This window comes from Callospermophilus lateralis, chromosome 9 (genome assembly GCF_048772815.1).
Source record: "Callospermophilus lateralis isolate mCalLat2 chromosome 9, mCalLat2.hap1, whole genome shotgun sequence".
NCBI lineage: Eukaryota > Metazoa > Chordata > Mammalia > Rodentia > Sciuridae > Callospermophilus > Callospermophilus lateralis.
Genome location: NC_135313.1, coordinates 6,460,413 through 6,485,694, shown reverse-complemented (window position 1 = coordinate 6,485,694; position 25,282 = coordinate 6,460,413). Strand labels below are relative to the sequence as shown.

At 42.2% G+C, this 25,282-nt stretch overlaps 1 protein-coding gene and 2 non-coding genes across 5 annotated transcripts in view; all 3 read left to right on the top strand.

The window, feature by feature from the left end:
* Nucleotides 1–25,282, top strand: part of Atg16l1 (autophagy related 16 like 1) — a 37,645-nt gene that overhangs the window by 6,117 nt on the left and 6,246 nt on the right. Inside the window, exons 3-14 of one of the 3 annotated variants that reach the window (XM_076865606.2) lie at nt 3,729–3,834; nt 4,538–4,611; nt 5,295–5,546; nt 9,580–9,645; nt 11,723–11,809; nt 12,431–12,487; nt 12,704–12,754; nt 13,377–13,479; nt 16,117–16,222; nt 18,820–18,890; nt 20,737–20,808; nt 24,903–25,023. In XM_076865606.2, coding sequence (XP_076721721.1) covers nt 3,729–3,834; nt 4,538–4,611; nt 5,295–5,546; nt 9,580–9,645; nt 11,723–11,809; nt 12,431–12,487; nt 12,704–12,754; nt 13,377–13,479; nt 16,117–16,222; nt 18,820–18,890; nt 20,737–20,808; nt 24,903–25,023 — 1,166 coding nt within the window. The remainder of the gene's footprint in view (nt 1–3,728; nt 3,835–4,537; nt 4,612–5,294; nt 5,547–9,579; nt 9,646–11,722; nt 11,810–12,430; nt 12,488–12,703; nt 12,755–13,376; nt 13,480–16,116; nt 16,223–18,819; nt 18,891–20,736; nt 20,809–24,902; nt 25,024–25,282) is intronic. The other 2 variants (XM_076865608.2, XM_076865609.2) reach the window with 2 other exon arrangements.
* LOC143407635 (small Cajal body-specific RNA 6) lies at nt 14,372–14,643 on the top strand. Its single transcript, XR_013092386.1, has one exon.
* LOC143407634 (small Cajal body-specific RNA 6) lies at nt 23,256–23,525 on the top strand. Its single transcript, XR_013092385.1, has one exon.

Sequence of the window (25,282 nt, the reverse complement as noted above, 5' to 3'; positions counted from 1 at the left end):
TATTAATGTGTCCTTGTTTCCCATGAGTCATCTATGGTTCCTTTCTCCCTCAATATCTTTCCTCTCCATGTATCCACTTAGTACCCCAGGTTCTTTGCCCCACAGTCTCTCAGTCTGTCCCTTAGTTTACATTTATTTTGCCATTAGCCTCTTTCTCTCATACCTGGACTTTGAAGAGTCTGCTCACTTCAGGCTTTTGTGACTGCAGTATGAACCGGGCACAAAGGGGTGTTTGCTAGGGGTGTGTTAAAGATATTCAGAGAAGATAAGTGCCTGGTTGATTTCCTTCCCTATGCCTCCTCTATCTCTACTTGGGTCCTGCTCATTTCATTGTAATTAACCAGGAATTTCTATACCTGTACATCAGTTATTAAATTTTCCTTGTGTTTTCATCACTTTGCCTAGAGGCAAAATTCTGACTCTTTAGCCTGAGAGTAGTTTTCTAAGTATGGTTCCCGAATGAGTATCACCATCTGGGAAGTTGTTAAGAAGTAGGGGGGCGGGGTTTCCTTTGGTTTTTTTTGGCACTGGGGATTGAACCCAGGGGTGCTTTACTTCTGAGCTACATCCCTAGCCCCTTTTATTTTTTGAGACAGGATCTTGCTAAGTTGCTGAGACTGTCCTCAAACTTGCGATCTTCCTCCTGCCTCAGCCTCTGTAACCTCAGAGTTGCTGAGATTACAGGCGGATGCTTCGGTGCCAGGCTAGAAATAGATTCTTTGCCCCACCCTCAAGACATTTTAGTGATGGGTCCAGTAATCTCTTTATGTCCCAAGTTTTTATCTCTGAATATTTCAAGAAAACTGACATGGGAGCATTAAAATAGGTTGAAAATCATAATCTAGACTTCACACATAGTATTATATTCATGTCAATGGTGTTATAATTACTTTTTTTGCGGGGGGGGGGGGTGCTGAGGATTGAACCCAGGGCCTTGTACATGTGAGGCAAGCACTCTACCAACTGAGCTATATCCCCAGCCCTTACATTGTTATTTTTAAATTATATGATTACATGTTGCATGTTGTATTTAAGTTTTACAGGTGTTCCACATCTGGGATGATGGGACCAAAATTGGTTAAAAAAAAAAACCCTGTAGGTGATTCTGATAATCTCTAAAGTCTGAGTGCCACTGCTTTCCTAGCCACTCTGAGGCCCTATGAATGAGCAGATTCCCAGCACCTTTGAGCTTTTTTTTTTTTTTTTTTTTTAATGAGTAAAATAGGAAGTCTTTGACCAAAAACTTGTTTTTTTAAATTTTTTAGTTTTCATTTTACAAATCTTTTTTTCTAGAATGCCAGTTCCTGGGGAGGAGGGGCCACATGTTTTGCTTCACATGGTCCATATTGCTTTGCATTTAAATGAAAGGATTTAGTACAATACCTTCTAATTGGTCTTCCTAATTTTAGATGGTTTCATGTAAGGCACGTTCCAGTGTCTAATCTCATGGTACTTCATGGGCTAATGTAGTAAAGTGCCAGGTCGCCTCAAAGGTGAGTCGTCTTGCTTAGATATGCAGCAGGTATTCATGTGGAGTTGGAGGGTGAAGTTAGGAGGATTATTATTATACTGCCTCCATCCCTCTTTTTTTTTTTTATTTTTACTTTTATTTTTAGTTGTTGATAGACCTTTATTTTACTTATTTATATGTGGTGCTGAGAGTTGAACCCACTGCCCCACACATGCCAGGCAAGTGCACTACCTCTGAGCCCCAACCCCTCCTTCCCTCCTTTTTATTATGTTACAGGTCATATGTAATGGGCTGCTCTCCCCCTCCCTTCAGAATGGGTATCTTGGCCGGCCTTCTATGAGCTTTCGTTGAGCATTAGATTTACCTGCTTACTCGGTATGGTCTGGTAATGCTCCTCTATAGTTTCAGCCCAGACCCTCCTCCTGAGCATAATTTCAAAATTCTAGTGTTTTGTTTAACCAAAACTCTTGAGGCTAGGGAATTCCTGAAATAAAAAGACTTCAGTTTTGAGGAGGGTAAAAGCCCTGCACCCTGCATGTATGCACCCTGAGAGAGCTTTGGGATAGGAAGGAAGCCCATAAGGAGAACTCGTTGCTTTTGGACTGGTTGGGGTTCACAGTCCAGAAATTGTATTTTGTAAACAGGGGATGGTGGCCCTGAGGGCTTGCTGTGATGGGATTTTAAGTCAGTTTGTCAAGGCCTCTCCCCAGGAGCTGGCATTCTAGAGAAAAGATTTATAAAATGAAAACTGCTATAAGAAAGCCAAACTCTTGACCAAGGATTTTCTAGTTTACTTAACAATAAAATAAGGCTTCTGGTGTTTTGTTTGCAGCTAACTGTAGTTAACTGATTAGTTCCCTTATCTCTTTACTCTTTGACCTTTGGAAGGTAGGACATCTTAGAATTTTTCTTTGATCAGAGTGTACTGCTATTTTTGATATAATACAAATAATTTGCAATTTGTGTATTGGGGGGGCTGCTGGGGATTGAACCCAGGACCTTGTGCATGCAAGGCAAGCACTCCACCAACTGAGCTATACATCCCCAGCCTGCAAAGTTTTCAAAACTGAATTCACTCTTTTTTCAGGGAGTGATACCAGGGATTGAACTCGGGCACTTGACCGCTGAGCTACATCCCCACCCATATTTTGTATTTTATTTAGAGACAGGGTCTCACTGAGTTACTTAGTGCCTCACTTTTGCTGAGGCTTGGCTTTGATCCTCCAGCCTCTGCCTCCCCAGCCGTTGAGATTACAGGCGTGTACCATCACACCTGGCGAATTCACTTCTGATCTAAACTCATTTTCTGAGGCTTCAGGAACATGCACGTGTAAGCCTTTAGCTTGGAGCTCTCCAGAGGTTCAGATTCTGGAACCCTTCCACTTGACATGCACATGAATGTCCACAGTTGATCTTTTTAGGCCTTCCCCAGACCTGCCGCACCCACTGTCTTGCCATTTCAGTAGACAGGCACCTGCCTTTTACCGATTGCTCAGATCAAAGGTCTTGATCATACTTGACCCCTGTCTTTCAGACCCTACTTCCAGTTCCAAGGCAGGTCTCTTCAAAATGAATTTGACACATCTCCCCACCTCCCTGCTGCCACTGGGTCTCCCTGTTTCTGCCCCTGCCCTTTTGCAGTCTGCTCAAATCCATCCAGTGGTCTTTGAACACCACCGTCCTCGGGGGGCTAAGGAGGTTTGGCATGATCTCTGCACCTCTCCCTTAGCTCCTCTGTCCCTCGGCACCTGAGCTGTCACCCTCCCACACACACCCTGTGCTTCCTCTCAGGCTTGCTCCATCCTCAGAGGGTCCTTCTCTTGAGTCCACCTGGCTTGTTCCTCACGGCTTTACTTTATTGTCCATCTGCTCGATTGGTTGTCAGCTGCATGAGCAGAGCTCCACAGTCCCTGTCTTCCTGGCACCAGCAGTACCTGATACATGACTGCCACTCAGGCACTTAGCAGTGAGTGGGCTGGTTGGCTGCTTTGTATTTACCTGCGCTTTGTTCAGGAACCCAGCCGTTTATTCCTGTCCTGACTGGTTGTGGCATGGGGTGTTTGGTTTGCTATACCATGTGTCTCACAACTTCTACTTTCCACGTATTACTGGGAACACTAAATGGTTTCTTAGCTAGGCTGATATGTACATGTTTGAAATTCTGGGGTTATTGTTCCATTGTCTAATTGGAGAGGTTTGAAGTCTGATTCCTCCCACCCTTTTTGCATATTTTCTTGATTTGGCTGGTGGTGATTAGTCCTGGACATGATGGCACATGGAATGACAGTCAACTACAAGAAATGGCTCAGCTGAGGATTAAACACCAGGAAGAACTGACTGAATTGCACAAGAAACGTGGGGAGGTAAAGACAACTCCTCTCCCATTCTGTCTTCTCTTTCAAGGGTTCTGTGGGGGAGATGGGAGATCAGCCACTTCCCTGGGAATTAGCAGCAGTCTAACTAAATTAGGCATTAAAAGCTCTCTTTGTGGGATTGAAAGAATGGGGAAACACGAGGAAATGCAAGGTCCTTCGTGGAGAGGTGAGCCATGGTCAAACCACCCAGTTACCATGCTTCAACAATGGTGTGAGAGACACAAGTGAGGAAGCTTTTGAGAACAAAAAGGGGCTTAGAATTTGATTCACTAAAGATCTTTCTAATACTTATGAAACTTTGAGTGTGAACTCCAAAATTTCAGTTATTAGAAGGAGTCCTAGTTGTGTTTACTCTGGATGGTCATCAATGTAAAGCTCCAAATGAGAGAAGACAGTTAACTAGCAGTTCAGCCAAGTTGATGTGAGATCTGGGGGGTAGACAGGTATTCTCAGCAAGAACCTGGTAGTCACCTAGAACACTTCCAGTTCACCCACATCTCCTTTTGCAAGGGAACAGCAGACAGTTCCTAGGCACATTACGCATGCCCCCTCTGTCATTCACTACCTTTCTTGATACCTTTGCCCAACCCCTCAAACACACACCTTTCTTTAAGTGGACAGTCACCCACTATTGGTTTTTAAGTGAGGTTCTTTTTTCGAGTGACTTAGGAGAGTGTTCTCTGTCTCCCAGTTAGCTCAGTTGGTGATTGACCTGAACAACCAAATGCAGCAGAAGGACAGGGAGATGCAGATGAATGAAGCAAAGTGAGTAGAAACCTTTCCTCCTTAGGGTTTGGTGATTGGTTCACATGTTGTGTTTTGCTATATCCTTTGAATGGGCCTGTAACTAGTGGTAGCCACGCTGCAGCCAGCAAGTGTCTTATTCCAGTCAGTGTAATCTGGGCCCTTTTTCTGTGCCAAGGAAAGGCAAGCTCAATGCCCTTAAGCCCCTAGGATCCCAGCATTCTCTAGGGAAATAACTGGCCCTTGCAAGGGTTCCAGAGCATTTGTAGTCCTCTCATGGTGGCCTTGTGTGGATGTTGGTGTCTTCCTGTGGTGGAGCTGAGGCTATACTGAGAGCTTGGGACTCATGGGTGGTGTGTAAGTGAGCAGGATCATTTTTGATCAGGAACAAGAAAACAGGGATTTGGAGTCTTAGCACCATAGAGCTGCAGAGCCTCACAAAAATACCTTGTGAGCACCTAAAGTTTTCCTTCCTTCAAATCCTGCTTTTCTCAAAACTCTTGTTACTAGTCATTTGTGGGCAGGAGGAACCTTGCACTGGGTGTTTCCTAATAGGATTGTCTTGCACACCGTTGGTCCAGGTCTGGTGTGTGGCTCATGTTATGCTACTGGGCTAAGTTCACATAGTTGGCTTGCCCCCGTCCTCTGGCTGTAGTGCAGGACACTGGCCAAGGACACTTCTTCTTCTGACGCCATCGTTTCAGAATTGCAGAATGTTTGCAGACTATCTCTGACTTGGAGACAGAGTGCTTGGACCTACGCAGCAAGCTTCAAGACCTTGAGGTAGCCAACCAGACCCTGAAGGATGAATACGATGCCCTGCAGATCACTTTTACTGCGTTGGAGGAGAAACTGAGGAAAACTACTGAAGAAAACCAGGAGCTGGTCACCAGATGGATGGCCGAGAAAGCCCAAGAAGCCAACCGCCTCAATGCAGAGAACGAAAAGGACTCCAGGTGGGCATAGTAACAGAATCACCAATAGTGGTAGTGAGAATAAAAGAAATTTGCCTTTATAAGGATACTTAATATTGAGCCATGGAATACCTCCCAGAAGGGCAGGGCAGAGGCCTTCTGACCAACAGCCAGGAAGCACTCCCATCCTGTACACTAGGAATTTGCATCTGTGTGGTAGAAATGAAGCTTTTTAGAAACCTGACCCCTATCCCCGATCTATGATATCCATGCTCAATGTCCACTGCCTTACATATGCTCCCATTCAAACGAGCAATACGGCTCTTAGAGCAATTTTATCCAGATGTGTTCTGACCAACCAATTCAAAAGCTCTTGGCACCAAACCCATGACACGACATGGGAAAGCTGGGAGAAGGGTATGATTCACCTAGAAAAGCAAAGAAAACTAGTTGATACACTATTCACAGAAGCCCAGCAGAATTGAACCCTTTTCTAAAATCCCCATACCAGTAGTTCAGCACTTCATTTAGAAGACAGATTATAGGAAGAATCCTAAGGAGTAACTGAGCTTGTGCCCTACCACATAATAAATCCACTTAGATGGGAAAGGCAGTGTAAAATCAAAGCCTTGGTCAAGTTAGAAAATTTGAGGGACTGTCTGTTTATTTTATGAAGAGTTCCTAAAAAGGAGTCTTGGAGGACTTTCCAAACATAAAAGTAATGAGATTAAAGGATGGCAGTTCAAAATTTTTTAGGTTTGTCAACATCACTGACACTAAAACAGTGAACCAGGAAATGCTCTCTTAAATATCCATAATAGAGTCAATAAGGAAAGATGAGCACAAAGCATAGGTGGTTCATAAGAGCAGACTTGGTTGTGGTCAGTAAATACCACAGAAAGGGGCGCTAGGGGGCAGGAGTACTGATAGTGTGGGGCTGCTGACTGCTTGAGGGCTGTTTGGAATAAGGAGGATCCTACCATTCTGGACTTGAGAGCCCCCTCTTGTTGGACTTTGTCCTAAGGAAGTAAGGGGACTTTTTGACAAACATTCGTGATGGCATATTTTTCGTCAGTAGTAAAAAAAAGATAGTGCATACCTTGGGGAACAATTAAACTGTGATATGTTCATGCAATGGAATTTTATAAAGCCATTTAAGATTATGTATTTTTAATATTTTGTGGGATTCAAACTTATTTTGAACTTGGATATCTGTTTTGATTTTTTTTTTTTTTTTGAGAGAGAGAGAAATTTTTTTAATATTTATTTTTTAGTTTTCGGCAGACACAACATCTTTGTTTGTATGTGGTGCTGAGGATCGAACCCCGGCCGCACGTATGCTAGGCAAGCGCGCTACCGCTTGAGCCACATCCCCAGCCCCTGTATTTTTTTTTTTTTAATATTTTATTTTTTAATTGTAGTGGGACACAATACCTTTATTTATTTATTTATTTTTAAATGGTGCTGAGTATCAAACCCAGGGCCTCACACAAGCTAGGTGGTGCTCTGCTGCTGAGCCACAACCCCAGCACTAAGATGATGTATTTTAAGAATACTTGATACTGGGGCTGGGGATGTGGCTCAAGCGGTGGCGCGCTCGCCTGGCATGCGTGCGGCCCAGGTTCGATCCTCAGAACCACATAAAAACAAAGATGTTGTGTCTGCCGAAAACTAAAAAATAAATATTAAGAAATTCTCTCTCTCTCTCTCAAAAAAAAAAAAAGAAAAAAGAATACTTGATACTGAGGCTGGGGTTGTGGCTCAGTAGTAGAGCACTTACCTAGCATGAGGCACTGGGTTCAATTCTCAACACTGCTTATAAATAAATGAATAAAATAAAGATCCACCAACAAAGAATACTTAATACCTAAAATACAGTGATATAACTGGAAATATGAAATATGTTGAGTGAAACGAACTATATTCATAACACCCCAGTTTTGTATGAAAGACTGGAGGGAATTATACTATTAATGATGTTTGGTTTTGGGGGTAAGATGTTTTGTTTTCTCATTTTATACTTATATTTTTTCTACTTGCTGAAGTTTCTACTGTGAAGAAATGAGTTTCTTCTATCATTTCTACCTCACATTAACTGTAAGATAGTTGGGCTTATGGCATGGTGTTCTCAGGCGGTGTGAGGGTTGTGAGGGTCGAAGGGTTGACAGGATGCTGCCAGGTGCCATGATCATCATCACTGAGGAGCCATTGGAAGGAGAAGCCTCTGAGCGTCACATGGAAAATGATGCTAACCTAACAAGACCGTTATATATCTGCCCCTATCCTTTCTTCCTCCCATTGAAATGACTTCCAAGGATTGTGCCCTTGGACTATTGAAGGTGTGGGGCACCTGCAATAGTCAGAATCCCTGGAAGCCTACCCTCTGTGTTGCCTGCTTTCTGCTAAATCCCTCTGTCCTTGTCCCTACTTCTAGCAGCTTTTGTTGAGCTGGGCTGTGATGGAGCACACCGGAGAGCTTTTCATGTTCTGCCTCCTGCAAAAGACCATGTCCCCACAATTGGGCTTAGTAGCTGCTAATGCTTTAAGATGCACCCGAGGGCTATCTGAACTATCAGGGAAATACCTGTCCTATCAGCTCCACTGATGAAGGCCTGGCTCAGGTGCTATTCTCTTTTTTTCCTTATCAGTTTTTTACCCCTTGCCAGAATGGGGACATGAAGTTAGAGAAAGGAGTAGGTTTCAGATGATCTATCAACAGGTGCCATAACTTGGAGCAGCATAACTCCCTCCACATTCAGGTTCTGGTTTTCTATCAAAGGTAGTTTGTGGCTCTCCCAGCTAAGAAAGTTTTTGTAAATTGTATATTTTATAATTTTTCCTTTGAGACTTAATTTTCATCCTAATGGAAGAAGCTTTTTCAAGCTTCTTCTCGTCCCAGGATTTTGGTAGGCCACTTAACAGGACTTTTCCCAGTTGGAGAAATTGGCACTGTGGGAGAGGCCGAATAGAAGTTCTAGCGAGTTATTGATTGGAGCTCAAAAGCAGGGCTGGAGTTCCAGGTTGGGGGCATTCACAGATGAGTAAAATTGCCAAGGAAGAGAGAACAAGGTTGCCAAGGTGAGCTCCTGATGTTAGGACACTAACTGAAGTTAAGGAGGGGTGGATGAGGCTATTTTACATTCCCAGTTAGCTGTGGATCCCAGTTAGCCATGGTTAGCTTTTGTCAGTTAAAAGTTATGTACACTTTGACAGTTGAATTTCATTAGACCTCACTTGCCTTATCTGTACAGGGGAAGTAACAGTGCAGTTAGCCCTCAGAATCAACAGGCTCAACATCTGTGGACTGCTTAGGAAAAAAATGTGGGTTTGTACTGAGCATGTAAAGACCCTCTATTCCTGTCTCTATCCTAACCCATAGAGTGTACCAATTATTTTCATAGCATTTATATTGTAGTAGGTATTATAAATCATCTAGAGATGATTTATAGTATATGGGACGATGTGCCTAAGTTCTCTGCACATACTGTACCATTTGGCATAAGAGACTTGAGCATCTTTGGATTGTTGTATCTGTGTGTGTGTGGGGGGGGGTTGTCCTAGAACCAATCCCACATAGATACTAGGGGACAACTCTACTTACCTCAAAGGGTATTAGAAGAATTTAATTAATTGATCCATAAGATGATTAAACCATGCCAAGTACAAATAAGTCCTAAGTCAATCTTTATTATTCTTGATCATGCTGGGGGTGTCTTAATATAGTACTTTCTAAGACTGCTGCAAAAAGCTGTTGTGGCCCTGATCAGCCTTCAATAAACCTGAAGTGCCTTCTGTCCTAAGAGGCCCTGGCCCCAGCAGGTGACCTCCTTCCTTGCTAGTTCACCTACTTCCTCTTATAACATGATTTCTCCTCTAGGCATTCCTCTGAAACCCTTTATAATGGGGAGTGTGTTGAGTTTGAGACTTTGGGTGTCTTGGCCAGGGTAGCTGCTGTTTTGTATGCACTGAATGTTCAAATGTGCTATCAAAACTAGCAGTTTATTGGGAGTGAAGCCTCCATGTTTTCCTTACACAAACATAAATGATGAGCTTTTTTTTAAATTTTTATAAATAGGAGACGGCAAGCCCGGCTGCAGAAAGAGCTTGCTGAAGCAGCAAAGGAACCACTGCCAGTTGAACAGTAAGTAAAGACCAATCTAAACTGTGTTCTTAACCATTTGTCTCTTAAAATTGTTTTATTCCTATATAGTCACTTTAAAGATATGAGAAAAGAAAACTGAAGCCTGGCATGGTGGCACACACCTGTAATCCCAGTAGCTAGAGAGGCTGAGGGAGAAGGATCACAAATCCTTTTTTGAGGCTGGCTTTGAATTCATGATCCCCCTGCCTCAGCCTCCCAAGCCATTGGTATTATAGGCGTGTGCTACCACCCTTTGCAAGGATTGTAAGTTCAAAGTCAGCCTTAGCAATTTAGCAAGACCCTGCCTCAAAATAAAATATAAAAAGGCCCGAGGATGTGGCTCAATGGTTAAGCACTGCTGGGTTCAATCCCCAGTTGGGGGGTGGCGGGGGACAAAAGGCAAAAAGTCAAAACATAATTCTGCCACCCAGAAAGTAACACCCACTTGACCGTTTTTATTTTATTTTGGTGGTTTCTGATTCCTCAATTAAAAATGAGGTATTGAGTAATATGACCATGTTTCTGATTCTTTATTTGGGATAGATTCTTGAAAATTTGTAGAGTCAAAACTGTTTTAGAAAATATGACTTTCCAAAAAGTTGTTTCTGTTTACACTCCTCAGCTGAGTGTGAATCCAGCTTTCTATGCCTGGGAGGCCTCATCATGTATCTGTCTGCTGTTTTCAAGTGTAGCCTAGTGACTAGGTGAGCCATGATTTAGAGTGCTACAGTATCCTACCCTAGGTCACCCAGGAAGGGCCTGCTCAGAGTGCAAACCTGAGAACTTTGGCTAGAGGTTCTTTTCATCTTTGCTTCCTTAAGAGTCAAACCCTCTTTTTAAAGGCTAGTTGGCAAGTCCTAGTATTTTCTCATGGTCCTGGGCCTGTGCAAAGATCCAGGAAATTTAGGAACCCAAGATTCTCTTTGAAACTGCATCATTGTAGGCTCAGTTCGTGTTTGGCCCTCTTGCCCTCTGTATAATTCTGTTGTCCTCTTAGCCTAGGTGAGTCTCACAAATCTATATCTGTGAAAGCCAGCCAAGAAGGAAATCAGGCACAGCCTTGTTCTCATTATTCTTCTCTACATCCTGGCCAAGAATGTGGAGCAATTATACATAATGCTAGAATAAATAAAAGAAGACAAATTTACTTTGACATGGTTTAACTTGCTTGGTAACAAGTTCTTAACTATATATTCATATAATCCAGATAATTAATCAAAGAAAAGGAAAAATCTTGCTTTCAAGTTCTTGAGTCCCAATAGTAAGTGATGAAATCTTGGCCTGTTACACTTTATTATTTTACTTCTCCATGAAGATTGTGGCTCAGTAGGAGGTCATTAAAACCAAAATAATTATTGCCTTCCCCCAGTCAGGAAAGACATGGCCTGTAAAAATATAGAAGAAGGGGAATTCCAGAGGTGCTTTACATCCAGTGGAATAAACAGCAAAAGCAGCGTGTTCCTCTAACAGGTGCTCTCCCTTGGAATGTGTTGGATTCCCCAAATGTCAGAAACACTGAGAACTTAAACAAAGCCTGTGTTATCCAGAGTCAAATATAAATGGTGATTAGAGTTTGCTCTTGAAAACTATTCTCAGTTGGCATTTTGGATCTGTTTTAACGGGTTTTTGTTTGTTTTGGTGCTGGGGATTGAACCCAGGGCCTCACATGTGCTAGGCAGGCACTCTACCAGTAAGCTACATCTCCAGCCCCAGTGTTCTCGATCTGAACAGGTTAAATGTTTCTTTCCACATTTATCTGTAGTGGGAGAGCTTCCCTTTTCTCTAGAGAACCTTTTACCATATCTCTTATAGCCAAGTGTCATAGGTTGTGATTAGAAATGTAATGGCCTTTGCAGAACTGATTCTCTACAAAGCCCCTGATTATCAGAATAAACCTCTTGCTTGCTGGGGTGGTGGCTCAGTGGTAGAGCTCTTGCCTGGCATGTGTGAGTTACTGGGTTCGATTCTCAGCACCACATTTAAAAATAAATAAATAAATAAATGATAAAGATATTGTGTCCATCTATAGCTAAGAATATTAAAAAAAACAAAAAAAACCTCTTGCTCTTCGTTCCAGGGATGATGACATTGAAGTCATTGTGGATGAGACCTCAGAGCACACAGAGGAGACCTCACCTGTGCGAGCTATCAGCAGAGCAGCCACGTGAGTAGATGGATAAACAGGGGACAAGTGGAAGTTTGATAGCATATTTATGGGCATAGTGAGAACATAAATATGCCCACACCTCCAAGCCTCTTGGTGGAATAGCTAGCATCTTATATACCACCATGGAGAACACCCAGTTTGTCTGGTTCACCTCCACCTAATGGGAATGGGAGGGAAGCAGAACACAGGTGGGTGTCTTCCTAAAAGATTGCCAGTTAAACCTTATTAAGCAGAATGACCAGATCTCGGGACTCAAGGATTTTTTTTTTTTTTTTTTTTTTTCCCTGTTTGCTAAAGCAAGACTAAAAGAGTGGGGATTGGTTATTAACACTCTGAAATTGTTAGGTCAGTTAGATTAAATTCCTTGTCTAAGGTTTTGTTTCCAGGCAAATTAGTTCAATATTAGGGAACCTTGTTTCTTTTCAAACTGCTAGGCTGGGTTTTCCCTTCTGCCTTCCCATTATTTCCTGGTGGTTCAAATACAGTGAGTTTTTCTTGGCTGAATTTTGGGTACTAAGTGGGAAAAATACTCCTAGGTACTTGTTTTATGGGCTGTTTTAATTGATAATTTGGGCAAAATGTTTCTAAGGTTTAAACCTATCCTCCCCTCCTCTTTAGTAAGCGACTCTCGCAGCCTGCTGGAGGCCTTCTGGATTCTATCACTAATATCTTTGGGTAGGTTAGAAGACCTTCACCTTTCCTTTTTTAAATGTGTGTAAATATACCTAAGCATATGTACATGATTTATTATTTTTTAATTGTACACCAGAATTTCAGTGGTGCAGCAAATACAGATACCTTAATTTTGGCCATTCATGTAGCTTCTTCCTTTTTTCCCCAACTTCTTTCTCTTAATCTCGCTTTGTGCTGATCTCTGGCCTTTCCCTTTAGTCTGTCCGAGTCTCCCCTTTTGGGGCACCATTCTTCTTCTGATGCTGCCAGGTGAAAGTATTACCCTCTTAGCCAAGCATGTGAGTGTGGGTCATTGATAGTCACGCTGATCACGCTGCACTGCCCGCAGTCATCAGATGTCCACGTGCTAACCAGAGTGCTTTGCATGCTCCCAGGAATGAATGCTGGAAGCCCCCCAATCTGGGCAGTAAAGTGGAGCTCCTTGTATAGTCATCATGCTCTTGGCCTCTTTCTTTTGGCATGCATTCGACTCCACCTTGACCACAGTGTATGCTGGGGGTGATTGTAACTAGGCATAGAAATCATCTTAAAATAGTGTTACAGAAACACCAAAGAGATACCTCTGAGCTAGCTGTTAATTTAGTTGGAAAAAGTTCCTAGCAGTTAGCAAGGTAAGTGATCTTACAGGGCAGCTTTTTAGTGCTGTTTGGGAGCCCGTGAGTTAGAATGCAGGAGAGTGAGGAATGCGTTGACACACTCCTGTTGCCCTCTGCATGAGGGTGCTTCTTATGGTTTGAAGGGTCTGGAAGGAAAAAGCTATTGACAAAGATAGCCTGCTTAAGCAAGATCATCTTTAAGGCCTTTCTGACAGCTTGAAGAGTAGTGATCCTGTGCAGTCTTATCTAATATTTACCTTTGTGTTATTCTTTAGGAGACGCTCTGTCTCTTCCTTTCCAGTCCCTCAGGATAATGTGGATACTCATCCTGCTTCTGGTAAAGATGTGAGGGTACCAACTACTGCCTTATGTGTCTTTGTAAGTATGCGCCCCACCGAGCTTGGTATGGTAACAGGGCCTGATCACTAAAGGGTTATTTTCATAGTTCAGCTGAGCTTTCTGTCATTCACTTTTATCAAGCTCTTATACCTGCTTGCTCTGTCCTCTGTGAGGAATTAGTATATTTTGCTTAGCTTTAGAGCACAGAATTTACTACAGCCCTTCTGGATAATGTTACACTGGCTGTGAGAGAGGATTTGGTAGCAGGAGGGATGGGGTAAGGGAAAACTAATTAGGGATGGTGAGAAATCAAAGTAATTCATGTAATTGTAGTCACCAGATAGCTGCAGTTTAGGGTGAGATTCTAGCTAGTGGTCTGTTTTGGAAGTCTAACAGGGAAGTTCTTGGTTTCATAAATTAAACCCTTGTTTGTATGACTTCCTACCACTAAGAGCTTATGATTGGAAGCAGGACACAGCCCTGGGCAGAAGCCACTGTGACACCAGGACTGTCATCTGGAGTTCAGAGCTGGGTCCTGGTACTAATAGATAATCCTTATCCCAGCCAATGTAAATGAACCAACCTGGCAAATGTCAGGTATCTGCTGGGCCTGTGAGAGCACTGGAGAGGGAAAGAAGGGGCAGCATGAAAGCAGAGCCAGAGTTGGGTTGACACTGATGTGGGCCAGGTATGGCCAAAAGAGGTTGCTTTCAGAAGAGGGAAGGATTTGCTAGAAATATGGAATGGCATTTAGGTTGTGGAAGCTTTTAGTTCAGGCACCCAGAGGAACTTCCTTAGGTAATTCCTCACAGTGGGCTGTGACTTCATTGTCAACTAGCCTGTATTGGAGGAGGAGTTAGATTGGGGAAGGGCTTCTTCCCATTCCGATCTTGCTCCTATGATTCCCCAACAGGCCTGAGCACTTCACAGTGGTCAATGATGATTGGTAAAAGGTCTGATTGCACTGAATGTCACAGTCCCTTCCTTGCCCTCAACTCCCAGCAGCCCATTTTTCCCCCCAGCACATTAAGTCATGTGTGTGGGATGGTGGAGCAGCTGACAATCAGGGATTTTGTCAGTGTGTGTTTTGGAGAGTGAAATATTCACAGCTGACTAGTATCCAACAGAACACATTACTCAGGAGCTTGATGAGTGGCAGGCAGGGTGTGACAGTGCATGATCTCAAGTTTTCAATCTGAGACCTCAGGAAAAGAAAATTTATTTTGAAAAAGGAAATGTCAAGTTCCCTGTCATGAAGATTTTCAGCAGTGGGATATGAGGGAAATTGGGAAACCAAATCATCAAAGTGCTGCTAAATTCTGAGTCAATTAATGGAGATGCCATTAGCAGCAGCTCTCTGCCCACACTTTGCTGGGCTTGAAGCAAATCACAAATGACATACTTCACCCCCAGAAAAATTATTTATTCACCGTTCTATTAAGAGAGTAAATTATAGTTATTCCCTCTGCCCCTTTTGGGGTGGGATGCTTTGTTGCCTGGATTGCGTTCTTATCCTGAACCATGTGTGCCATCTTTTGAGCTTATATTTCTCTGTTTATGCCAGTCTCACATTTCCCAAAGGAACTTTTTTTGCAGATGAACAAAAGTAGGTTTCAAAAAGTTAAGAAAGCTTGGCAGAGATCATACTGATGATAAGGCTAGATTTGTTTTGTTTCAGAAGAAATTACATAGAAATCTGCCAGGCTTGGTAGTGCATGCCTATAATCCTAGCAGCTCAGGAGAATGAGGCAGGAGGATCGCGAGTTCAAGACCAACCTCAGCAACCTAGGGAGGCCCTAAGCAACTTAGTGAGACCCTGTCTCTAAATAAAATACCAAAAAGGACTGGGGATATGGCTCAGTGATTGAGTGTGCCTCAAAGTTCAATCCTTAGTGTCTTGTCCCCACTCAAAAAAATAATAATAATAATAACTACTAAATAGAATCCCCATTGTAACATTAATGCACATCTAGGAATAGGACCAGTGTCTGCTTAGAGTAGGACTTATCAGGAAAGCTTTCTTAGCCAAGTGCAGTAATGCAGACCTATAATCCAAGCTGCTGAGGAGGCTGAGGCAGAATGATCACATAGTGAGACCCTGTCTCAAAATAAAATTTGGCTGAGGGTTTGGTGGTAGAGTCATAGCCCAGTTGTAGAACACTTGGCTAGCATGCATGGGGTCCTGGGTTCAAGCCTTACTACCAAAAATAATAATAAAAAGAAAGCTTTATTTATTATGAGAGGCAGTATACTACACATTATTCAGATACATAGTGTTTAGCATTAGTAAATTAGTAATAGGAGTATAATATCTGGCCCAAAAGAACCTTTTGGTTCTAGGCTTGTTTTTAAGCTAGTAGGGTATATACAATTCAAAGTGCCATTATTCTTAGAAGAAATAAGATTAATGCAAAGACCAACTTAAGGCAAATTATCTACTAATTTTGCTTTTTAAGGTTATAGTGCAACTAAGTAAATGAAGCTGTAACTCTTAAGAATAAAATGCTACTAGAACCTTAGAAGACCTTGGGCCAGCAGTCCACTTTAGATTATGGTTGGCTCCCCCTCTGTTTAAGGATGTGTTTTGTCTCAAGTTAGGTGTTGTGTGTGTTGAGTGTGTATGTGTGTTTTGGATTCGGGAATAATACTGATGGAACTTGAAATATGGTGTTGTAGGATGCACATGATGGAGAAGTTAATGCTGTACAATTCAGTCCAGGTTCCCGGTTACTGGCCACAGGAGGCATGGACCGCAGGGTTAAGTTATGGGAAGCATTTGGAGGTAAGAGCTATTGGTGGAATGTGGTTGCCCTTGCTCTCAGTCACTCTGAGTTGTTTATCATCTTAAAGCATACAACTTTTTTTTTATGTAAGAATCATCTGACCAAAGCATTTTTACCATTTCAATTTCTCTTTATATCTGAATGCATGTTTGTTCTTAGTTCTCAAGAAATGACTAGAAAATACTGTTATTATGAATGTTTATCTCATACAGTAATCAGAACATCAGAACAAAATATTACCAGTTTTGGAAGGAAAATAAATCTTTATAATTAAACTGTACATCAAGTTGTGGTTTATATGTTTTGTTTCCTCCTCCCTCCCCTCCTCCTCCTCCCCCCCTCCCCTCCTCCTCTTTCTCCTTCTCTTTCTCCCCGCCCCCAATCATAATGCCAATGACCATGACCTAGATAAAAAGAAGCCATATCTAAGCTTGAGTAAAGGAAAAAGAGGATTATTACCTGGAAAAGATGTGTTGAGCCAAGTGGTATTCATGAAAACATCTTTTAGAATTCTGAAGGTGGATGTAGTCCAGTTTTGACATTTTTGAGATTCAGTTTCATGTACATATATTGTCACTGAACTAAATGTAAGTAATAAGATTTTTATTGGAACTGGAACCACTTTGTCAGGTTTCTATAGTTGTAGCACATACATTTTCACTGTCCCCAATAAATAGCTCCGAAGTGCCTTTGTCTGTATTAATTCCTGTGATCCTTAACAATAGCCTCATGTGGTTAGAAAGGTAGTTCTTACCCTTTTTTGACAGATGAAGACAGTAAAACTCAAAGAGATGCAATATAATTTGTGTATTTGATATACACAGCAAATTACATGGCAAGTGAGTAGCGGAGCCAGAACTAATCAGAATCATATAACTTGAAATCACTTCTCCCCAGCCTCCCCACCCACTCCCCAACTGGAGATCGAAGCCAGGGGTGTTTTACTGCTGGCTTACATACCCAACACTTTTTGAAGCAGGGTCTCACCAAGTTGCTAAAGCTGACCTCAAACTTAACACTAGTCTTTTCTGTGCTATAGAGGATTACCACTTTTGATGTTTATTTAAATAGATTTTAGTTTAAATAGATTTATTTTAAAAGTTTAGTTAAAATAGATTTATTGGTGAGCACTGTACCTGTCTCTCCTTTGATTTGCCAGCAAGTGACTCAGTTTAAAAAACAAAAACAAAAAACCTTGGCTGTGACAGCCTGTTGAAGCCCATGGAAATTTTTGTTTTGCCTAGAAACACCCTGGTAGAGTGGATGCTAATGGCCAAAATTGTTATAAATAATAATGAAGCCCTATTATAAGGAAATAAATATTAGGGGATTTGATTTATAAAATTTTAAGCAGAGCTGGGGGTGTGGCTCAGTGGTAGAGTCTCGCCCATGGCCCGCACAGGTGGTGGAAATGGGGTTCCCCTCCACTAAATGAGCTGGATGAGAAATAAAGCTAGAAAACAAAGAAACCGATCTTCCGAGTACTATGAGGGATCTTCTTAGCAGAGCAGAGATAAAGGTCATATGCATTGGGCGGGCGATGTGTTGTCGTGGGAGAGCCACAGATAGTTTGCAGTGCTAAACCTAAATTCCCTGGCTTCCATACTGAGAGAAGATCCTCATGTAATTCATGGATGGCTTCCTGCAGTAGAGCATTTGCCTAGTGTGCATCAAGTCCAGGTTTGATCCCCAGCACCACAAAAATAAAGTTGAACAACTAGTCTATTTTGATTATGCTTTTGCAGTTAATTAAGAGTAGTACGAGACATTTTGTTTCACTGCCCAGTCAGTAAAAAACACCTCTGAGAAGATTAGAGGGGTGAGGGCAGGGCTGCAGGAAAAGTGCCATCAGCCCTGTTGGGCAAGACAGGAATCATTGGCTCTTGGTTGGCTTGCAGTATCCCAGTATATGCAAAGCAACTTTAAGGACAAATCCCTAAAGCTCCAAACTGAGCCTTTTTGGCTTTCTACCAAAATTTGAAAAATTTCTTTTCAGATCTTAATGAAAATTATCACACCATAGATTCAGAATTTTGGTGATCAGTATTTCTACAAAATTAGTTGGCATGAGTACTGATCAAACCTAAAAATTAATGTATGTGAATTATAAAATTTTACTGAGAAGTAATGGACCTAGGAGCTGGGGATGTGGCTCAAGCGGTAGCGTGCTCCCCTGGCATGGGGGCGGCCCGGGTTCGATCCTCAGCACCACATACAAACAAAGATGTTGTGTCTGCCGAAAACTAAAATGTAAATAAAATATTTTTTAAAAAGAAGTAATGAACCTATATAAATTCTGTCTCTAGTTTAATTTGACATTTTATAAAATACAGTTCTTTGTAAAGGAGATTAATAATTCAAAATGTCTTAGAATATTTCATAATATGCTAGAATCTGCACCCATTTAAATGTTCATTGTTGTTAGAGACTAACAATATATTTTGTCTCTTACATTCTATTTGTCCTGTTGTTTTATTCTGTAAGGGTGCAGGAAAGTTTCTATTTGACAATGTAAATTGACTATCATTGTGTTTCAGTGCCCCATCAAACTCATTATCAACTTCCTGTCTTTTCTAAATCTTATCTTTTTATACAGACAAATGTGAGTTCAAGGGCTCCCTGTCTGGTAGTAATGCTGGAATTACAAGCATTGAATTTGATAGTGCTGTAAGTATCTGGTTTCTGTGATTTTGGAGATTTCTGAAAAGTTAGACATCTAATTATTAAGAAGTAACTGGTTTCTCTGCCATTCTTCACATCTTAAGTCAAATCCATGTTAGAGAAAGGTAGAAGTAGATTATAGAGCTAACTGGTCTATCAACTCTGATATTATAATTCTGTTACTTGGTACCTCCTGCCTTTGGTACTGGGGATTGAATCTGGAGTGCTGCTCCACCAAGCTACATATCCCCAGCCACTTTTTCATTTTTTGTTTTGAGACAGTGTCTTACTAAATTGCCCAAGCTGGTCTTGAACTTGGGGATACAGGCGTGTGCCATTGTATTTAGCCTACTCAGTATTTTTAATTTTTAATTTGTTATATTTTGTGTGTTTAGATCCTGTGCTATAGGGGCACCATGTGGTCCTACCCTTCAGTAAATTGCCATTTAAATGAGAGTGGTTTAAAAGCATTAAACTGCAAGTCATTGTACTAAAGTAATGTGTAAAATAGCAATGAACTGCTCACTCATCAGCATTTCAGAGTGGGGATTAGGAAACAAAATAAGCCAACTGGGCACAACTCCAGGTAATCAAAGGTTAGATGCAAAAAGCCCGGTGTTGAAATTGCAGGGAGAGGAAGCAAAGAGAAGATTAGAGGTAGGACTAGTGTGCAGTAGCCAGGTGAGGTGACAGTGTCTGCTCAAGAGTCCTTCTATCTCTGTCATCTCAGGTGTCCTTTTCACATCCCTACTTGGGTAAGGGTCCTCTGGGACCAGGAATGTCTTGTGCAAAAACCCATTCTGGAGAGAGAGAGAGAGAGAGAGAGAGAGAGAGAGAGAGATGTCTACATCTGCTGCTTTTATCAAGCTAAGAACTCACTCCCAGGGGATGAGCACTGGTGGTTAGTTGTCTTTGTGCCCCTAACACAAACTGTTAGCTTCTTAACCCAGTAAGTCCCTAGTTATTATGAATATGTCAAGAGAATTGACATGGATGCATTTTTAGGTGAGCTCATATATATTATATTAATGTATATTAGTGGACATTGTCATTATACTATTATTCCTCTTATGTAATTGTATTATCCCATTATGTAAGTTTTTATAGGTGTTTCACATCTTGGACAGTGGGACAAAAATGGGTTAATAACCACTCCTTGAGTTAATTGGGTAATGATAAGGAAATTTGACTGGAAAGTTAGATGTAGGTCAGAGTGTATCTTGACTCAGTGAAACCATGTGGAGGGTTTTGCATATGTTTGGCAAATGCTCTACCACTGAGATCTATCCCCAGCCTTGAGAGGTTTTCAGAAACATATAGCATTAAATTCTGCAATAATTGACATTGAAGACTGAATTGGGAGGGGCAGATCTGCAGTGGCCAGCATCCAGTGCTTCTGCAGACTTGATTCAGGTTGGGGCTGAGGTGCAGGCAAGAGAGGAAAGGGTCTAGCTGGATGCATGGAAAGTAGGTGGTCTTGGAGGATGGGTAGTTGGGAGTTGAGCCCAGGGAAGAGTAGGTGCTTCTGGGCTTTCTGTTGGTTTGTATGTGGAGAATTTGTATTTGCTGCGTAGGGTAGGTGATGAGGGGAAAGGTGAGCGTGGGAGACTGAGTTCCATTGACACTTTAGAAATCTCAACATTCCAGTGAAATTGAGTGATTTCAGGAGGAAAGCTTAACTTGAAGGGAATCTGTAGGTTGATAACACACTGGTGGTGATGGTGTTCAGATCAGGTGTGTAGTTTTAGGCATCTAACCCTTCTTGGACTTGATTATTAGGAAACTTGTTTCTTGTGAACTGAATTCCTCTACTTTAGCTAAAAGTTGTTTTTTCTTTTATTTATTTCTCTAGGGGGCTTACCTCTTAGCAGCTTCAAATGATTTTGCAAGCCGAATCTGGACTGTGGATGATTATCGGTTACGGGTAAGGCTGGGTTAAGACAAGTATAATGTATAAGCCATGTGGTTGTCAAGGCACACAATACAGGAAAATGGCAAATGAATAACTAGCGGACTTGTGTGTGCTTCCCTGAAAAACATACTTGATTGACGCTTTTCTCCTTGGGAAAATTTGTTTCTACTTACTCCCATATTTTGTCTAAGATTCAGTTTCAGCATGTTTGCACAGACCCTCCCATGTCCGTGGAAGACTTGGGGATACTCCTCCTGTCCATAAGGACTAGGTACTTTTTATATAGATATCAATTTTAGCTTAGCTTTACAGATTTTAGCATCAGCATGTGAATTGTGATTCACCTCATAGAGTAAGCTGGAAAGTAGAAAAAGTACAAATGGGTATACTTATGATAGATGTGAATGACTCCTGATGCTGGAAAATAGGAAACAGGTGTAGAAGTAGGCTCAAATGTTGAGGCAGTTTGCATTTGAGCCTAACTTTGCATCCAAGACAAAGATCTGAACTTGAATGGTCTATTAGGTAGATTCCTGGTGTTCTGATTGGAGGGTGCCTGGATGAAGCTAGGTGAATCTTTAGAAACAGAGTTAACACTTTAGGCTTTCTGTCTTCCTGAAAGCTGTGTGGAAGGTGAGCAGTATTAGGTGTAGCTAGTACCTGAAAAGTTGAAATTCTTGATTGTCACTTGACAAAAGATTCTCAGAAATGCAGAGCAGAGCAGGCTGGGGTTGTGGCTCAGTGGTAGAGCACTTGCCTAGCACATGTGAGGCACTGGGTTCAATTCTCAGCACTGCATATAAATAAATAAGTAAATAAATAAAAGTCCATTGACAACTAAGAAAATATTTTTTACGAAAAGAAATGCAGGGCAGAACCCTAAAGGTGATAAAAGATGAATGTGTTGTGTTCTTGTTCTGGATGGAGGTAGAGGAGGAATTTTAGTCTTAAATAACCTACAAAGGGGAAGGAGTCTAAAATCATGCAGTTAATAAATAATAAGGTTACCGTTTTAATTGAGGTCTGTGCTCTTTCCTACATTCAGCTGGTCTATATTATTCAACACTGAGAATAGAGCAAGGCCGACTAATCATTGAAGAGGTACCAATAACCTTCCTTGATCTTAGGCCCTGGGAGAGGAGGGAACCTTTTGATAGTAAACTATTTGTGCAGGATGGTATTTTTCATTCCTAAGAGAAGTTGCATACAGATGGCCTTCAAGCTTTGACCCTGAAATATCAAGAAGGAGGCCTAAGGAGGGTAGACCTAAAAGACAAAGGCCAGAGTATTGGGTGACTTTGTCCAAGTGAGCAAGGTGGAAAGATGGACCCACTCCTCCTTGGAGAGAGTGCCCACAGGATGCTGGTGGGCAACCCCTACCTTCACAGGCTGCTGTTGATGGTGCCATGTCAGAACTGTACCCTCCTTTGAAGACTAGTTGGTGCTGAGGGCCTTGACCTGTTTTCAATGGAGTCCCATCCCTAAGTAAGCATTTGAAGATCTGGAGACCTTTTACAGTGGATTCTCTACCCAGAGAATACTCGTGAAACTCTCAATGGGTTCAGGAAACAAAATAGGGTCCCTATTTTCTAAAGTTACATGGGACTCGGTGGTGTAGGTCTTCAATCCAGCAACTTAGTGAGACCCTGTCTCAAAATTCAAGGTGCTTGGGCTGTAACTTAGTGGTAAAGCACCCCTGTGTTCAATCCCTAGTACCAAAAAAATCTAAAAGTTACTGCACAACCACCTGGATGCTTATTTGTCTTGAGGAACTAACTGTGTTGAATACCCAGCTGCTCACTTCTGTAACCAATGTGGAAAAGTGCCCGTTGTAAGGATCGTCTCCTAGGTAAGATGTAGTTTTTACTTCAGAAACCTCAGCCAGTTTGTGCTGAGCAGAGTCCTTTTTGTGCTGAAGTTTTCTTGATCTTACCAGAAGTTTACAGATATTATCAAATAGTTTGAAGAAAAATACAGTAGAATATAGAGAATAGAAGGTGCTGACAAGAGGTAGTGCATACTCATAGGTATTTTTCAATATTTATTCTTCCCATCCCCATTTTAAAAGTTGAAACCCTTAGCTTGGTGTGGCTGTGTCACTGAGACCTGGCATTAGGAATTGTCAGTGCATTGATGAGCTGGATGGGTGGGGTGGGCTGCTCCTTCCTTTGTCCTTTCATTTCTGCTTGCAGGATGTGTGTGTAATGGCTTGAGTTCCTGGACTCAAGGAGTTTTACTTTGAAAGAAAGCATCAGTGATCAGTGAATACCTTTTGAGTTTTTGTTATTTACTGCCATTTTGGGGTTTGTTTTCCCCTTGGCAGTTCTGGGGATCAAACCCAGGGTCTTACACATGCGAGGCAAACCCTTTACCACTGAAGCACATCCCCAGCTGGTTGAATACTTTTTGAACCTTTGGAATTTTTTATGTATAAAAATGCCAGTCCCATTGTGAAAAGAGGTCGATGATGAGTAGTAAAAGGTCTGACTGCCCAGGTCCCCTCCCAGCATCCTGAATGTCCCCAGCCGCCTCAGACCCATCAGGCTCCAGTGGTACCATGATGGGCCAGAGAGCAGCTGACAGGCAGGGATGGCTTGAGTCTGTGTTCCCTGGTGAGCCAAGGGAAGACACGGTGGTTGCATCCAACAGCTTAGCCACGAAGGGCAAGGGACTGATGGTTGGGAGAGCTGGTATCTGTGGCTGTGATCTGACGTTTTCAAGCTGAGACCTCTGACGGAAAACGCCCCAGAGCTTTTAAATATGTAAAGTTCTGATGCTTCCTTTAATAAATAATGTCTACAGATAACCTGTCTAACCTCACTGCAGTGGTACTAGACAAAATCCAGGCTTTTAAATTCTTTTGATATAATGGAGATTGATTTTTTTTTAAATTTTTTAATATTTATTTTTCAGTTTTCAGCAGACACAACATCTTTGTTTGTATGTGGTGCTGAGGATCGAACCCGGGCTGCACGCATGCCAGGCGAGCGTGTTACCGCTTGAGCCACATCCCCAGCCCCAATGGAGATTGATTTTAAAAAATAAAAATCAAGAACAGAATAAGCAGGTGTCTGTAGTAGAGCTGGGGGTGTGGCTCAGTGGGAGAGCACTTACCTAGCAAGGGCAGGCCCCAGATATGGTCCCCCATGCCCACTCACCTGCCCCTTTCTTTTCTCATCACCCCCACCCCTTCCAAGGACAGGGAAGGACAGGGAAGTTTGGTGCTGGTGATGCTAGGGTTTTATTTAATGCTATTGGGAGATTTATCCTCTTGGTCTTGAAACCTACGTTAGCTTTCTGTTGCTGCAGGAAAATACCTTGAAGTAAGCAGCTTAAAAGGAGGAAAGATTTACTTTGGCTTGTGGTTTCAGAGGTTTCAATCTCTGGTTGCTTGGCCCTGTCACCTTTGGCCTGTGGTGGCACAGCACATGATGACAAGAGTGCATGGTAGAGGGCCCCACCCATTCACCTTTTGGCCAAGAAGCAAAAAGTGAGATGGGAAAAGACCAGGACCCCATTATCCCCTTCAGGGGAACGACCTCGACTTTCCCCCTCTATGACCACCTCCTGAAGCATCTGCACTTGCAGTAGTGCCATAGGCTGCGGACCAAGCCTTTTAAACGTGAGCTTTTGAGAGGCATTCAAGATCCAAGCTGGGGCTGGGGCTCAGTGGTAGAGTTCTTGCCTAGCATGGGCAAGGCCCTGGGTTCCATCCTCAGCACCACATAAAAATTAATTAATTAATTAAAGATATTGTGTCCAACTACAACTTAAAAAAAAAGATTCAAGCCATAGAAAGATCACCTCTTGGCAACACCCAAAGACAGAGACTTCCTGGAATTTTCTGTAAGCTACTCAGACCAGAAATGTTGCTACCTCACTGAAATTGCTTCATAGGAAATATGTAGCCTCCTTGGTTGAGACTAAGTGAATGAACATGCCTCCTGTCCTATGTTTCTTGCTCTTTACCTTCCCATTGTCTTGGAGTTCCTGGTCGGATCTCAGGGTGTTTTGAGATTGGCTCTGGAGGATTGAGTGCCTCCTGCTCCTCCAGCATGGCCAGCTGGTTGCACCCCAAGGCTCACCGTGGCTATTTTCTTTCCTAGCACACACTCACAGGACATAGTGGGAAAGTGCTCTCTGCTAAGTTCCTGCTGGACAATGCAAGGATCGTCTCAGGAAGTCATGACCGGACACTCAAACTCTGGGACCTTCGCAGCAAAGTCTGTGAGGAAATTCAGTCTCTCTGTGTATTCATGTAGACAGTAGTCTTGGAGGTGGTGTTTCTGAGCTTGCATTTCATGTGGTACACTGCGAACTTCGGGTTCAGTTTCATATTAAGAGGGGCACTGAGATAGTGGCAGTTGCTATTTGAGGTTTCATTTAAGTTGGTAATTGTGATAGTTGAGTGGGTAGAGTGTAGCAGTGTTGTATGCATAGCCTTTTGGTGGCTGTGCTTGATGAATGGTGTTTGATTTTCTTTCAG